We start from the raw sequence: 17,736 nt of genomic DNA on the forward strand, positions 1-17,736 counted from the left end.
AATACTTTGATGTTGAATGGACAATTCATTAAGTGTTATTTTATGGCTTACATATATTCAAGGACTTTTTTAGTTTTATTAGAAATTCAAAAAATGTTCTTCAAAAACTCACATTTATATTCGTAAATTTAGACTCGATTCCTAATTTATTTAATCCAACGGAAAGTATGTCGGTTTCATAAATTTTTAGTATAATAACAAAGAAGCAAAAGGGTTTACGTCAAACCAACTTATTTGATATTAAGTATGCCTAGATATTGTTACAGATGTATCATGTTTAATGCAAACAAATTAATAACAGAAAGAGGTCTAATATATACGACAGGATAAAGAGGGGCTGTAGCTCAAGGATGAAAATATTAAGCTCTGTTAAACTAGCATAGAAGTTTATCAGAAATAAAGGGAGCGCAGGAAAATATAATGCTTATGTTGTTAGCAATGCTGAGATTACCGAGTAAATTCGACTGATGCTGCCATTTTCAGAAGCCCATAAATATGTAATACTTGCTATGTCGAGGCCACTTTTTCCTCTCTCTCTCTTCTCGTTTTTTTAACATCTGACTTAAGATTTAGTTCTCTTCATGTCGTATTTTCTTCTCAATACTACTATGACAAACCTCTTGTACTATTGTTTTTGTGCGCGAGCATTGCGGCAAAAGCACTGGAGGAGAGAGGAAGCTTCGGTAAATCATTTGTCGCAAAAGAAGATACAAGGCCTTGTACAAAGGAAAGAGGGAGCTGCGTATGATGTCCTAAGGGATGAGCGTCGCGAGCTAAGAAACCTATAAATCAACGATATAGAACCAAAAATACTTTAAAGCGCCACCCAGCAGCAGCAGCAGGGGTTCAATCGGGGTATGCGATACATCGCAATATATCGAAAAAGTGTAGTGGTATTAAGACTATCAAGACGTCAATCACCTTAAACTGCATTTAAATTAGGTTATAGTTACGTCACGTTTCATCTCACTCTCGATGTATCGAATACCCCGATTGAACCCCAGTAGTGCCTCGGTGCGTTCGTGTATACATAAGCTCGCGCTTATAAGCTTTCCTCCACTCTTACTCCATGGCGGTAATATGTATACTTTCAGAAAAAGTTCCTGCAAGACAACACATACTGGGATGGAAACATGTGAGAATATCGTTTGTCTCTATTTTATCACTCAGGAGTGGAGGAGCAACGTTTTATTATTGGAAGTATGAATGGCCGGCGACGCAGAAAATTGATTTTCCAATGCCACTGGCAGATAAGAGTCTACGCCCTTCCACGAGTATAGATTAAGAGGAACAAAACTGTACGCTTGCCAAGTGACTGTTTCCACTGTCACAAGCTGCTTTTGAATACAACAATATGCATGCGTTACTCATAACGATAACTTACTCTTGATATATATTTTTTTACACTCAGTGAATACTTACTGTATGATAAACAACGTAATTTCGACGTTTGCTGTACTGCTGCCATTTGTATCTAAATTATGATAATATGATGATGATGATAATAAAAATCAATAATACTAAGGATGTACTGTAACTGTTTAATGTAAAATACTGTTCAATTATGTTTATACTGCAGAGTGAACGTATACTAAAATCAACAAACAACTTTTTTAATAAAAAGAGTGTCTTAGTAGTTGAGCTGTTTCTCCGTTAACATTGAGAATATTGACTATTTTATTGCGTATTCTTTAACAAATTAAAATTAGCTTGGTTACGAGATAAAAGAATGTTCATCCTCAAAAGTTTTATTTGGCTTAATTAGGTAAAGATTTTTATTCTATAAAGAAGCAATACGCGTACACATACCTAATTAAAAAAAAAAAAAAAAAAATTAAAACTTGTCAAGTTCCGCTTATGTCTGTGAAAAAAGTCCAGATAATAACTGAGTGTCCCTTTGGATTTTAACTTTTTGTCACTTCGATGGAAATCAAAAACACATCTAGAGTACGAAAGCTCACGTGTTCCGATGTAGTTGTACAGGGAGCGCGTACGTACGTGAGCACATAGTTCAAAAGCTTCATAAACAAACGTACACATGCGAGTCATTCGGGATATTAATTGAAGATGCGCGTATAATAAGCGAAAGAGCGAGCAATAGATTGACAACACGGCCAATTAGGTACTGTGGTGCGCACAATGCGCCGTTATACTGCGAAAAACAACGTTTGGCGGTGCACTCGATGCATCTCTGCCAATGTGCACCGTACGTGATGATAACTTCTCCCTACTATTTTTTCTTCTTCGTTCTGCCTCGAACCCTCCAATCGTGTGGATATACACTGCACGTATACAGCGCTTTTATACGCTCGCCCCAGCACTCCGTTTGTTTCGAGAATAATAATGGAAGATGACGAAGGGGAAGCAGCCGGAGGCAAAGTGCAGCTTGACAGACCTTGAAATTTAAATTTCCGACGATGCAGACAGTTATTGGGTGCACCGAGTTGCCGATAGCGCGCATTATACAGCTACAAGCTTATTTTTTTCATAGGCCTCTGTGTTTTTTGAGATGCTTCGTTTACTTTGAATTAAAAATTAATTTTTAGGAAACACATTGGTTTATTGATGTTGCATACACTTAGGTATAAAATTTAATTAATAGAAATACGACTTTTTGATCAATATTATTTCTTAAGTCGGAATCAATGACACAGGCTGATACCCGAAAGGAAACAAAAAAAGAGAGAAAACACAGAGTACAACAGGAAACGAAACATACGTCTTTTACACTCATGGAGTTGAGAAAAAAAAAGAAATTTGTGATGTAGTGGGGAGTACGACACGCGTGACTTGGCGAAGTTTGATGCATTTCTCAAGGTAAGATGACTAAAATAACGCTCGACAGAATCGAACAAAAGCGTGAAATATAGACTATGTACGTGCTCCACCCTCTCTCTCTCTCTCTCTCTCTCTCTCTCTTTATAAATATATACATACATATTTATATATATATTTATATATATATATATATATATATATATATATCTTTCTCTTTCTCTCTCGCTTCTTGGCTAAGTTATGATACATTTCCGATTTGCTCTGGTAGACAGCAATGTTGAGAAAAACATAATGGGCAGGAAGGATACGACACAAGTACGCGAGCATTCTATTACTGTTTTTTGCGAAACTGATGAGGTAGGAGAAAATAAGGCATCGCTTTATGTTTCAATGAAGTTGTAAATTATCGAATTTATTGTTGCTTACATTGCTTTCTATTCTATGTATGGTAATCGAACAAAAGCAACTTAAATGTAAATTGAATGATGATAACCACTTTTTTTGAAATTACTAAGTTTGACAATTTACTGTTTAATTTAACCACAAATGTATTGGTTGACAAAATAAGTGTTTGCGTCAGAGTTTAAGCATAAATTGTTAAGAGAGACTACAATCGTATAATTTTACAACATCGTTAATGATATGGCATGAGAAACAATAATTACCACTAAGAAATATTGTATGTTTATTATTCAAAATGATAAATATATCATGATAATACACTTTAAAAATGATCAATCAATTTCTCATTTTCTGTAGATTCGATTTGTAACCATTAACGTCTTGTGAATTTATAACCAACATACATACATTTACGTAATAATGAGATTGTTATTTAAAAAGTAAATGAGAATACAATTCTATGAATTGTAACTTAAGAGACATTTAAAAAAACATGAAACAATAATAATGCCGTTAATTTATGATTAACATTACAAAATAAATGAATGAACAAGTTTTGTGCTTTAACATTCTAAAGACCATGATTGATGTATTCTATTAGACTGTTTTGATCGATTGCTGCTTATTAAGTTTGAAATCTCTGCAATTTATGTGCTTTTTATGATAAGTTTTCTTAAACGTTTATTAAAAATATAATTAAGTTTTAAATTTTTCGCTTTTTAACTAGCATTGCCTTATCGAATAACACTACTGTAAATTCAAACAAAAACAATAAACCAAGTAGATAAAGTCCCAAGCACTTGACATTTTGCCTTGCGACACCCAATCAAGTTTATTAGCCAAAGACTACTGAACAAACGCCCATGTATATATACATACAAAATGATACTTTTTATTTATTATTGATATGTCAAAATAATGACCATCGTAAGTATTTGTATACAAAATAGTAGAGCTTTCTTACTGAACAAAAAAGAAAGACAAGAGAGTCAGAAAATGGGTGTGTTTTACCATTGATACAAGTTTGCGCCTGTACGCACGAATCTTGATGGCTTAATACATTATACTTAATACAAAGAAATCAAAAAGCAGTATACGATTGACTGACGCCTCCATGGCCTGAGCGAATTCGCTTGAACTCGTAAGAAATTTGAATATTCTTGCATATGCATAGGTGACGGCGAAAAGAAATAAAAGCGTACAAGAGTCTCGGATAATTAAGTCGTGAGTAGAACCAATTCATAAAGAATTCAAGTGCACGAACCTAGCGCACGAACGTAGTTGATATGTGTACATATGTATGCGTATTAAGAAGTTGGACCCTGTCTGTCTCACGACTCATAATATTAATGCCTCGTATGAATATACAAGTGAGCAAATGTGTCAGAGAGAATCGATTCTGTTTCGTCTGGGCAATTGACCCTTTCTTTACTCATCAAAATGTGTTATGTATTCACATATATTCACAGAATGCACTTTTTCTTTATACCTTTTTATCAGCTGTTTAACCTCTGAGTCAGGCAGTAGCTTTCCCAGCATAAAAAATCATTATCAGTAAGAACTTCTTTTCTCATAAAAGCGTAAAAACAATAACGTGTTAAGTATAAAAAAAAATTACAGTCTTGTATCTATAATATACAGCCCAAAGCTAAGACGCTAAGATCCCTATTCATGTTATAACGAATAGTAAGGCCATTTCCGCTTCCCGTTTTCCTGTCTTCCAGACGTAAGAATTAATTGTTATGACCTTACCAATACTCAGGTTTTCAGCCGTTCAAGGAATAAGATTAAATTTTAAGTTAGGAGTTAGAAAATTTAAAGATCGTAAGTCTTTTGTAATTAAATTTTCTCCACTGATTTATGTGAATAAATAAGTAGTTACTGATCAAGCGATCGTAATAGCCAGCTGCAAAGCATATTTATGTATAAGTCATCAATGAGCTCAACTCCAACTATCTGCCCTACGTATTTGAGCAAGGAGAACAAACACAACTACCAATATAAATCCAAATTAATTCTAGAGCTTGATGATTGTTAAAACAAAGCACTATTTGATGAGGTTGTAAGGTACCGAAATAAATTATGAGCGACTCTACGCGTGTGAGTCTGGTGATGGGGGCGTGGCCTCATGCGTTGCCCCTTCTAAACAGCGAAAGCGTCGAGGTTTCTTGCGAGGAACGAATTCAAAAATCGACCTAATTGCTCGGGAACTACCGTCTGGGCTGGACCTCTCTTGGCTGACTCACGAGACCGGTCGCCCGTCGACGTCTGGCCACAAAAAACAAAAACTAGCCGCAAACCAGCACCCATATCCGGTCAGGAGGTTGAGACCAGGTTTCAAAGGCCCTGGCGCTTGGCTCTGAAGATCGGAAAGGTCGGCTCACGTGCCATGATGGCAGAAGCAGTCCTGTGACCGCGACGGCGTCTTCCGCATCGGTTCCCGAGCAGGAGCCATCACGTCCGCAAGAAGGCGTCAAGCTAAGTACTTGTAATATAGCGGGGAAAAGATGAATCTTGCGAGTTTTCCTAATTGAATTCTATTAACCTAAGTACTTATAATATAGCGGGGCAATTCTAAATGTATTTTTTGTAATATTGCGCAATATATAATTTGGTTATATCTAGATAAATTTTTGTTTATATTATTTGGTACCCGCATGCATGAGTAGACCTTCCGCCTGACCTGGTGAGCGTTCCACTCTAGTGACGTGGAGCTGTGTTTTTATATATAAATAATTTTACAAGGTAAAGGCAGAAACATTAAAATAAAATTTTATAAGAATTCGTAACACCATAAGACATTTCGGTGATCCTGAATACAAGGACATCATAAGACAAATTTTAGAATTAGTAACTAATCAGGAATGAAAACAATGAAAAGAAAGATATGCAATTCGTTTTACGATATAAAATCCAAAAAATTCTATAGAAAAACTATACAACAACAAGGCTCCTTATTAATACGGAATTATCCCCCATAGCACACTCAGTTATAAGTATTGTCTGAAAAATCATATTACCTGGAATCCTGAAAATAGTTAAAACCCTTACCTTTCAGATTTCAAGGATTTAATGCAAAACTTACATATTATACACCCATTATCAAATTCATAACTGCTGAAGTACTTGCAGATGACTTAATGTACCATAGCTATTCCCATAGTAGTAAACAAATACTCAAACATAGCGTGATTTATATAAAAGTATTTAAATGCTGTACTATCATGAAGAAATCAAAACTGAAAGAAGTACTTAAGACACAATACGTTGTACTAACATCGTATGTGAGAGTAGTACTAAATCGCAAGCTCATATTCTATAAACTCATGAATAAAATTACCACTTATTTGAAAGAAACTACAGATATCTTAATTCCCTTATTGAAAAAATCCAGCTAATTATTATTCACACACGAAGTAATTATATAAAAATTGATTAATACAGACTAGCAATACCAGATTGCAAAATATTTAAATCGGATATCTTAGAATAATATTAGAAGCCTACAGATAAATCATTATTACGGAATTGCTCAAGGGGGGCCATTTTCAAGAGCTACACTCCGTGAACTCGAAAAATTTGTTTCATATCAAAAATGGACGACTAACACAAAATTATACTTTATGCGTGAAGATAAAACATGAGAAAATTCTGAGAGCCAAGTTGAAATAAAGCTTAAATTGTATCGATGTAAAATTCATCCCAAGTAGAAGATAACTATACTCAATTAGTGTCGAGTTAATTTAAAACTAGTGTTACGTGAGAGCTAGGTTAGAAGAATGGCCGTTTTTAAATTACTCTTCTAGATGATTAAACATATTTTCCCGTCACACTTCATCCAGGCTTCGGACTGGCAGTCTCAGAACAATACTGGCGTGTTTAAAAAAATATGTTTGGCATGTTGAGTAGATATATATATGCATCATAATCACATCTCATGACTTAGATATTTTTCATGCAGTATGAATGCGTTTTTCGTCGACATATTAACTTAAGTAAGAAATAATTAAAAAATTTTTTTAATTTTTGTTCAGAATTCATACATTGCAAAGTATTTCCTTACGGAATATATACTTGATTGTTTGATGATATATAGAATACATAGTTAAATTGCTACTTGATAAACGCATTATCTAGCTTACTTTTTTACGTATTTTAAAATTTTTTATCAAGATTTTAAGAATTGATAGATTAAATACATAACAACTTACAACTTATCAAACATTCTGGTAAAAAGAGAATTTTATACTTTTACAAATATAAAGTTTTCCAAAATCAGATTCAGCATATTTTGAACGGATATTTTGTTCCTTCTTGAAGACATACAAATTGGTAGCTCAGTTTTATACTGTAAAATAACTTAGTTCTGTATTACAAAATCGGAAATCTCTAACCCCTTTGTTCCTCTAGGACGAAAACTTAACCTTGAAACAAAACAACTTAAATTACCACGCTCTAGTAATTTTTTTTGTCTGAGATTTTTCTTTATAAATTTTTCAGTAATTAAAAAAGGACGAGTTATCGTTTCTACCGTCTTTTTTTGAGCACCTGTAAATCGAGAAAGCAAGAGTTTAAAAAAATATCATGTAGTAAAACATAGATTGTCCTATTTATGAGTTATAAATTTAATGCAATGTCATGTACTTAACTATTGTATTGATATTGTAAGCTTCAAAGAAGTTTTTATTCAGCTTGGTTTTTTGTTTTACTGTACCTACTGTAACTAACATCCACTAAAATTACATTAGCACAAAAAAATCGTGGCTACTACCGCAGACGGAAGCCTAAAACATTTGAAACTATCTTTACTCAGATACCATCAAGGCAGAGTAAATTTTTAACTCAGAGTTAGTTCGACTTTACTGGACACAAAGCAATAGCATCTCAGGGCTAACTTGTACAAATGCGGGTATAAACGTCCCACGTGTCCATGTACACATTGAAACTGATGTAAAAAGCTTAGACCAATAAAACTGTCAGAGGGCGAGTCACGTGATATGCTATTTTTTCGCGATATGCTGACTTTGATAAGAGCGAGTGGAAAAGGCCACCCATTGCAACTTCCATGAGCGATTTCGGCTATTATTCGTTTATGTAGGTGTGGATGTACGTACCTGAGCAGAGTTCAAGCCATTGCGTGTTGTACAGCAACACTCCTGCTTCGTGTTCCCATGTATACTCACTTAACGTTCATAAAGAATATGCTGCTAGCGTTCTTTTTTTTGCACACTACAATGAAAAAAAGGGGTGGTCGGCGTGTACGATGTATCGCGTTTTACGAGACGCTCGTCCTTTATACTTTCTGTCTGCTCATTATCGCACGCCTCCTTGCTCTCTTCGTGTAGCTTACATCTTTTTTTTGTCTAAACTCAGACAGGAAGGCAGGCAGGCAGACATGCTTTCGGATTTTATTAAGGTTATTTTGTTAATGCATTCATGCGAGACCGTAGGATGATAGCCGACATTACGATGTTATGTTAGTTTTTTTCGTCTATAAGCCTACATCATCGCAGAAAAAGAGTAGTCCATCGGTGGGAAATATTTTTACACCTACAACGCCGACGTTTGATTTTGTCGTCTTTTTTTTGGTCATTGGCTCTCCCGTGTTGATATTCATGTACGTTTGCATCATATAACTCGCCAGGTGATGGGAACAAATTTTTCACTGTCACGCTAGATGGCCTCTCAAATTAAACAAAGGTAATTTTTAAGGTTTTGAAATTTAAGACATATTTGTAGTTAACAATTTATAGTAAAGATTCCTTTGAAAAAATAAATAAATAAATAAATAAAGCTAGTGTACTTTACGTATTTCCGCCATATCATTGTATAAAATACCAGTTTTAAAATCCAATTTGTCAAAAAGTAGAAAAAATGGTAAAAACAATCTTATGGGTCACATTTGTTACATTGAAATTTACTCGAGTCAGAATCATTCCAGCAAATTTTACATGATTTAACTGAAAATAAAAATAAACAACAACTGTTTAGGACTTTTTTTATTGAAAAATTTCCACATCGAACGCATCAACAAAAATTAATTCTCCCACGAGAAAACAAAAACGTCGACAGAAACAGTAATGCCCGTATTTAAATTTACCCACGAATCTCCTGCACCATTTTTCCATGTCCGGGATACAATAAAAATTCGTCTACTCATTGTTTAGCTTCATCCTGAGTCCATTCCGGCACACTTATTACTTTCCCGGAGTGTACAAACAACACTGCGCATCAAGGCTTAGTAGAGAGCGGATTATTTTTCATTATAGATAATTAACTCCAAGCCTATAAGAGCGAGAGAGAGAGAGTGAAATAAAAAAGCGCTGAGTCTCTCTCCTGTACAGTCGACGAAAATCTCTCACCCCTCATTTTCATTTGAGCTCGATTTTTTCGTACAACTACACACAAAACAGAAATCAGAGAACGGCGCATGGAAAAGGAGGAGTGAAAGACCAGAATCGGGGGAAAAAAGGAACATCAGCAGAGAATATTCGTTAACCGGGAGGATATAAGCCGCCCACAAAGGTGGATTTTCTTTGTGAGCCTCCCTTCACCGAAGAATTTTCAGACTTTTGGTGTTGCTGCGTTGCGTACTTTCTTTCTATTTTTTTCCTGTAAAAGCTCGGGTCGGTTTCCACGTTCATTTGCTGGATGCTGTATACATATATTCGGTATACGAATACTATACGTACGTGGAAAAAAGTTAATAAAGAGAAACATCGTATACACCCAATCTGGGGAGGAAGAGGAGGAGACAATAAGAAGACACTGATAAGGAAACGCATTTCTTTCGGAGGCAAACAGAGGGATTTTTCTCTGGTCGTTTGGTCCGTACTTTTGCACTTGTATATATATTTTTCAGCCAGCCACATAGAATGGGTATCTCGGCGGGGCAGTTTGTTCACGTGTAGGCGATTCATAGCACTGTCGACAGAACGTGTGCGAGGGTGGAAGTATACTGTGTACACCTACTCTTCAACTCCGTGCCTGTACTTTGGGTAGTTGTGAGACTCGTCGCTACATAATGTTTGCAGGGTATATGGAGGGTACACAGTCTAGAAATACCGGACAATGTACACACGTGATTAGAGAAAAGATAGTGTAACAATGGGAGAATTTTTTTTTCCTTTGATTTTTATTTTTCTGAAACATTTGTGATTTTTCGCTTGGATTAGAGTGCTTTATTTGATTTGTTTCAATTAGAATGTGAACAAAAAGTTACATGGTCTTGAATGATGATCGAAAAACTAAAAATAATTTTCGTTCTTTGAAATGAGAATAACGATACAGAGAGAAACGTTTGAAAAAATTTTTTATTGATAAGTTTGGCGCTTAACACTTCAGTGTTAAGTTCTTATATGTTTTCCAGATAATCAATAGATAATACGTTTACAAACCTGAGACAAAAAAAATTTTTAAATGACTATACTCTAAAAGTAATTTGGTATACTGCTCCATCGACTAAAATTTTTACTTTTTTTACAATAATTTACTGTTTCAAAAAATAAGTTTTATCGTAAGTACAATGATTTGATGATGTTCTGAACCTACTTTTTGCTCTGATCAGAATATTAGAAACTTCTCTGAAAAAGTTATACCTGTGAAGGAAAAAATTTCATAAAAAAATCAATATTTCAGCCGTATGATATCATGTGTAAGAAATAAAAAAAAATACATAATAAAAAAAAAGTATTTAAAGTATTACTGTTATAAACATTATCAAAATGCACTGTAAGTATTCCAATAGACGACAAAATAAGAGTGACAGGCAAGTTCAGCATTTAACAACCCATCGTTGAAGAAGTATAAAAACGTCACTCTGGTCGTGAGTACATTTCTTGATTTTCCAACCCAATCGTCACGCAAAAACTAGTGCCCAAAAATTTAAGCCTTTACAGCCTGTAATATTAGCACTCAAGCCGCTAAACGTCATAATGAGATACACAGAAGAAAAAACTTCGGTTCTTCGAACTTTTGCATCTAAGCAACTTTATAACACGACCTTTGCTCTTACTTTAAAAACTGTTTTTATTATTAGTATGCATTCAGTCGTTCACGTCGTTAAAAAAATTGGGGGTTCAGGAAGGCCCACGCGGTCGTTGCGGTGCGGCTTTTAACGCCGCATTGGCAATAATTTTTCGAGTCACACCTCGTAAATCATAGGCTCGTTTCGGCACGTACCAGAGTGCAAAAAAAAGACCGAAATTCTGACGCGCACCCACGATTGCATACGCTTTTATGAATATTCAATTGTGTACCTATACTAGTGGATGTTGTAAGTCAGCGTTACATATGCCAGGCTGGCGTGGATTAATCAAGTTTCGTGCGAGTGTACGCGTTGGATTGATTTTTTTTCACTTTTTTTTTTTAATGGATACGGATAGCGCTGGTAGTAGTTGAGTGGGTGTAATTCATCAAGCCGGTGCCATTTTTTTATTTTGGCAGTTTTACTGTTGACACCAAGGCTATGGTTTTGTTGATTTGCAAACGCTCGGATGAATGTGTATTTATGGCGTGAGGGCTTTTTAAAAAAAAAGCGATGACACGACCAAAAAAATCTGGAAATTAATCAGAGTTTGTTTGGTTGAGGGGAGGAAGAGCGTACATTGCGAGCCCAGGATTTTTTGGAGAAACTAAATGAGAATTTTTATTCTATTGGGGAAGTAACATCTTTGATGGGTATTTGTGATTTTTTAATTCTACGTTTAAATAGAAGTTTTGCTACTGTATTACTGAATACATTTTTTTTAACCTTATAAAATACAAGCATGTCATTTTCCATGACCAAATGTAGCAATTTTCCGTCAGATTTTATTTCAAGTGATTCGATGAATAAGTCTCGGAGAAAGTTGTTAAGAAAATCCACGCAAGAATTGGACTAGGAATTTTCTTTAAATGAATTTTCGTTGTCATTATTTGACGATTAAACGTATGTAACTACGTTTTATATGTTTTTACGTCAGTGTACAATGAAAATTTTCACAAAATTTATATTAACATTTAAAAAATATTACATCTGTACTATGAATACAAATTTAGAAAATAACAGTAAATGAAAGTACATAAGGTTTCCAACTAACTGACTACGATTTTTTTTTTAACGCAACACTTCTTCAACAAAAAATAATAACGTGAATTTGATTAAGCCAATACAAATTGAGACTTTTGATTTTATTTCATAACACTGTTTTTTTACTCGACGAAACAAATAGTGAAAAAAATTTTACGTACATTTAAGGCAAGACAAAGCATGATTACATACTAAATATTTTACCTCTGACGCTTTAACTTGAATGTATGAGAATTAAAAATAATGAATTAAATTTCAATTTCCCTTTTTCATTTGAAAAACTCCTTGAGTACTTGCTTCTTAGGTTTCAAATTGAAATAAATGTTAACTAAAAAACTTGGTTGTTACAACAGAATTGACTCTGTTTTGTATTGCAATATCTCTTAATAGTTCACAAATCAAATTTCTTGTATAATAGCTCATAAGTTAGTATAAAAAAATCCATGTGATTTAAAAAAAACTCTTCAAGATAAGAAAAGTAAATTTTAATTTCTCCGTATACACGCAAAGTGATTATAATTATATCCGTACGTCTAGTTAATTATTCTAACAGTCTGGGTTTTCCTCGAAATATTACAAATGGTCACGAAAGCGAGCACGAAAGCCAAGATATAGATAGAGAGACAGAGAGTGGGAACTACTAAACTGTCGCCTCACGTGTTTGCTCGGTGCTCAGTATTCGAGTGGCAATCAATATGTGTATGCCTGTGTACACATACATATATTCGGTAAATTTACTTATATATTTGCTTGAATAAAAAAAAAGTGGGTGGACAGATGGAGGCGTCGAGACGAGCCCTTTGAATAGGATATACATATATGTATATATATACAGCGGAGTCAATTTTTTTTATAGTATGGTATAGGTACATGCATACGTATATATACCTATGTAAGTAGAGTTTATTAAGTGCAGTGCAAAATCGCGTGACGGCGCAAAAAAGAGAAGGAGAAAGCCCGTCATGAATGTCGACGACTTCTTGCGAGTACCTATAAGTACTGTACTAACTTACGTATTTCACCTCGCACCACTGTTTTTTTATACCCTACTTTGTTTCAAATTGCTTTGTGTACCGAGGAGTCGCATTTTTTTCAAAGGTGTTTATCGCGTTCAGGTGAGGAGAGTTATTGAGGCGCCAGACGGTATGCTTTTCGACGTTCACAGAAGTGGAGTATTAAATTTGCATTAAAACGTTGGTCACGATATAACATTGTTGGGACGAGGGACATCTTTTATTCTCAACACTATTGACTTAATTTGTTTTGATATGTTATGAGGAACCGTTATTTATCGTTAAGAGATAAATTTTACTTCACATTAAAGATGTAATTTTTCAATATCGATGATCATTGAGCTCGACACTTTGCTGTAAAATCAAAATTTTCCACTGTACAAACGAAAAACCGATTTTTCCATTACTTTTAGTGATTTTTGCGATCTGGGATATTTTGTCACTTATCAGAGAAAATTTCTTTGAACAAAAAAGTAGTATTTTAAGAGATCTACAATTATTTGTTTGACATTTAGTTTTAGAACGGATGGTTATGGGAAAACTTGACTTTGTCACCGTAATCATAATTTTCATGTATTGCAGAACTTTTTTTTAGGTCCACTTGCAAAGCTGGAAGTGCTGAAAATATTTATCAAATCCTTTCTGAATGCAATCCATTACATGACCAGAGTTACTATGGAACAGTGACTCATTAACGCGTCAAAAAGATAACCCAACGTAGTATAACACGTATAATTAAAACAGCCCGCCTTTAACAATCAATCTGAAATCACCCATCAGTTGCATCATCACAAATACCACTTCTACACAATAATCGCGATGACCAAAAATGAAAAGACGAGCATGACAACTCGTGAGATCCGATTGTGAGTACGATCAAGCAGTCAATTATTTATATCCCACACGTTTGTACGCAGATCGACTTGCAGTGTGTCTACTCGTACACCATATCCGTGCAGGAACGCCCGCATACAAGTACACATACTTCAATCCATCCCTATCCATCAGTAAACGGGCGCGTGCAAGAGGAGACAGAATGAGGTAGAAAAAAAACGGCACCAATCGTTTATCTTCTCGTCGTATCTCTAACACTCGAATCGACTATGAAGCCGATTCGACGCGCATTTCACAAGGGACAGTGTATAGGTGGGTGCACACGTGCCACCGAGGATTCATAATGAAACGTCAGAATCTCTGCACTGTTGGGCACAAAAGGGGAGGAAAGGGACTGAGGGATGATGGGTACTTCTCTTGTCAGTGATGGAAAAACGAAGCAAACGAATGACGATTCGACGCGTTCGTTGGGTGACACGTGCCAGCGTCGTTAGAATCTGGAGTTTTTCCGAGTGTGCGGTGGTGGACGAGTGCGTTTGCTCGTATGTATACCTGCTGGGAGATGGTTGGCTTTTCTCTTTTCACTCGACGCGTATTAGATCAAGAGGTCTGATGGCCCAGCGGACGAGTTTCAACATTTAGGAAATTGTGTTTATTAATCTTCGTTTTCGGATGCAGGGGGTGCGACTGATGAGGATTAGCCTCGTGGTTCTAGGGGAGCTATTAGATTATGATTAATCTTTTTTAACGGACTCGTGTGCGTTTTTACCTTTATTGCGTGCTGATGAGTCTACATTTTGAGTTACACGGTGTATCATATTGTATAACATTATATATTATAGCTTCGATATTAGATAGGTGTTTTTTAGTGATTGACTTCTTCATCACAAAAAGTTATTCATTTTTTTGTATTAGAGCTTAGAGCTGGCTCGGCGAAAAGAGTAAAACAACGCTGCTACAAGAAGTCGAGAATTTAATTCCCGGTAAAATCACTCAGTTGTTTCTGTGATACACAAAGACAATACACAGTGTACGTTAATTGCGACTGCGTGGTTTATTGTACATGCGATTATAAAGCAAAAAATACAAATCATCGTAATATGTAATGTTAAGTTTCTATGAGTTTATAGTATTGTGTATATAATATATAAGTATAGAGTTCAGTTAAATTTAAGTGCAAACACCATAGATGGTGCTATGCACTCCATAATATTCTGTATGAAAAAAAAAGTTGTTTGGGTATTGACTACTAGAGGAAGACGATTTTGATTTTTTTCGTATTGTTAGTGTTATACTATGAAGAATCTTTTTGTACATCAACAAATTTTTCAATAACTAATAGTGATACTATAGAATGAAGAAACGAACAATTTTTTTTCAACATAGCTACTTTTTACAGAAAATTGACGATATCACATAAATTCTAATTGAAATAGTTTACTCTGATGTACAACCTAATGAACGGCAGTTCAAAAATCGTTACACAAACTACTGTACGTGATACACATGCATATTGAATGGTGAACATCTAGTATTAATTGATTATTCAAATATTATATGTAATATTATGTGGCACTAAGAACACATTGACGACGATAACTTGAGATATTGACTGTTCGGTGCGTAAATATAAATTAACTGGAGTTTTTTACAAAATTTTATTCAGAAAACTTTACCCAATAACTGGAAGATACAGTACATATTTAATACTTGTTTCACATAGTAAAAAAGGTATTTTACATTTTTCAAAAATATATCAGATTTTTCACTTTCGTTGATTCTCTGAAATAGAATGCAAGATTCTATGAACAGTTGTTTCATAAGGAATGATTATACTTAATATAGATATTTATTCTATCATAACATTAAACATATTGCAAGTTTATGAAAGTCGAAGAACCTGTCCACACAATGTATCTGGATTGAAAACGAATAAATTGTTATGAGGTCGTTCCTTCTGAGAAACTGTTTTAATAATCTCTTGGCCCATTACACCTCCCACAATAGCACACACAGGGCTGATTTGTGCATATAGATCTCCACTAAAAGTTATTTTTTCCATCACTTACTGCAATTTTATTTAAAAAAATTTGTATGTACAAATACACTTACTTCAACAGATGATCCAACTTCTCACCAAGACTATACTTTTCAATCACTTTTTTGGCTTCATCCCTCAAAGTATTTAAACTCCTATCACTTGGCAATGGATCTCTCTGATGTTTTTCACGGAAGTTTAACAAAACTGTAAAGTCATTAAAATTATTTTTATGTCAATTAGCTTTAAATAGCCTTTAAATAAAAAAATTTCAAGTTAAACCAAAATTCTTAACTTAAAAATGACTTACTTAGCATTAAATAATATATTTCAGTATCTTTTGGCAGTTTTTTAACATCCAGTATTTTTTCAAAAGGAACAAATTTTTCAAAACTCTTAATAGTAACTGTAATTTTTTCAAACTTTTCTTTTCCTGCATCAACACCATCCAGCACTTTAATTTTTTTATTTTGGACTACATCCCTAATTTGAAAAAAAAAAAAAAAATGAATCGTTTGCACACATTTGGGAATATTTTTTGTAAAAATGTTACAAAAACAACTCTAATGCATATTTGTAAAAACGATTGAAACTTACTCAGCAAACTCATGGTTTACCAAATCTGCAAATGTATAGCCAAAAGTTCCAAAAACATCTCCAGCAAAGAACTTTTTGTTGTATTTACGGCAGATAGTATTGACTCTCTTCATTTGATCAGCAGTACATTCAGAGACACAAACAACATCAAAATCCTTGAAATATTCTTCTGGCTTGTCATCAATGTTAGCTGGATCAGCAATGACATTCACCATAGAATTCAAACTCTCTGCCCTTTGCACTGATGCTTCTGCCCTCTGAAACAGACAACGTAATTAACAAGTCAGATATCCAATTTAGCAACTTTCGTGCAAGCAGAAATCAAATAACTTACGTTTTTTCCAACTTCAGTGCTTGGGATAAAGAACTGGTTACAGGAATCTAAATCTGTAACTGAACGATGGTCCAGAAACGTGACTGACTTAACTCCAGCAAGAATAATGTTCTTGGCCACCTCGGCATGATATCCATTTAATCCTGCCAGCAGAACACTTGCAGCCCTGAGACTACAAAAACAAATATTTAATGTAATGTAAGACAATCACTGACAAAGGTTCAATTAACTGATATTGTATATACCATAAACTGATAAGTGATAAAGAACCTATTATATTTAAAAAACTAAAATAAAATGCTAAACAAACAATTCTGTCATGCGTCAGTATAAAAAATAAACGTTCACTCTGAAAAGACCGGTATAAAATAGGTTATGTAAGGTATCTCACCGTTTTTGCGACTCGAGACCCCACAAACGAATCTGCCTGTCGTACAAAGCAGCCTCATCTTCTGTCAGTTCTTTACTGTAGTCCAAATCAACCATTTTTCAAAACCTAATTTTGTATTATCACTGTAAAACTCTTTACAATAATCAACAAGTTGACAACAATGACAACACTGCAGGTAACGCGGCTTCAGGCTTACCTATATATAATTTCTGCAATGGAACTGTGGACGTGTGGTGTGGACACTCATCATTTCTGCTATGGAAGATACATGTGATATAT

At 34.6% G+C, this 17,736-nt stretch overlaps 1 protein-coding gene across 1 annotated transcript; it reads right to left on the minus strand.

Moving 5' to 3' along the window:
* Window positions 1-15,778: 15,778 nt before the first annotated feature.
* Window positions 15,779-17,674, minus strand: Aos1 (SUMO1 activating enzyme subunit 1). Its single transcript, XM_014358441.2, has 6 exons — window positions 17,458-17,674; window positions 17,067-17,238; window positions 16,733-16,989; window positions 16,446-16,618; window positions 16,210-16,342; window positions 15,779-16,139 (listed from the first exon to the last, which is right to left on the minus strand). The coding sequence occupies exons 1-6, from the start codon at window positions 17,550-17,552 to the stop codon at window positions 15,980-15,982; spliced, it is 990 nt and encodes a 329-aa protein (XP_014213927.2). The 5' UTR covers window positions 17,553-17,674; the 3' UTR covers window positions 15,779-15,979.
* Between the last annotated feature and the right edge of the window lie 62 nt (window positions 17,675-17,736).

The sequence above is a fragment of the Copidosoma floridanum genome, unplaced genomic scaffold (genome assembly GCF_036245765.1).
Source record: "Copidosoma floridanum isolate Cflo_tuat_1 unplaced genomic scaffold, Cflo_Japanese_pri ptg000009l, whole genome shotgun sequence".
NCBI lineage: Eukaryota > Metazoa > Arthropoda > Insecta > Hymenoptera > Encyrtidae > Copidosoma > Copidosoma floridanum.

Excerpts from the sequence above, each read along its gene's own strand:
- Aos1 (XM_014358441.2), bottom strand. The coding sequence starts at position 17,552 with ATGGTTGATTTGGACTACAGTAAAGAACTGACAGAAGATGAGGCTGCT. Across the intron at positions 17,239-17,457 it reads GGTCTCGAGTCGCAAAAACG|TCTCAGGGCTGCAAGTGTTC; the intron begins GTGAGATACCTT and ends TTGTTTTTGTAG. Across the intron at positions 16,343-16,445 it reads AATATATTATTTAATGCTAA|TTTTGTTAAACTTCCGTGAA; the intron begins GTAAGTCATTTT and ends ATGACTTTACAG.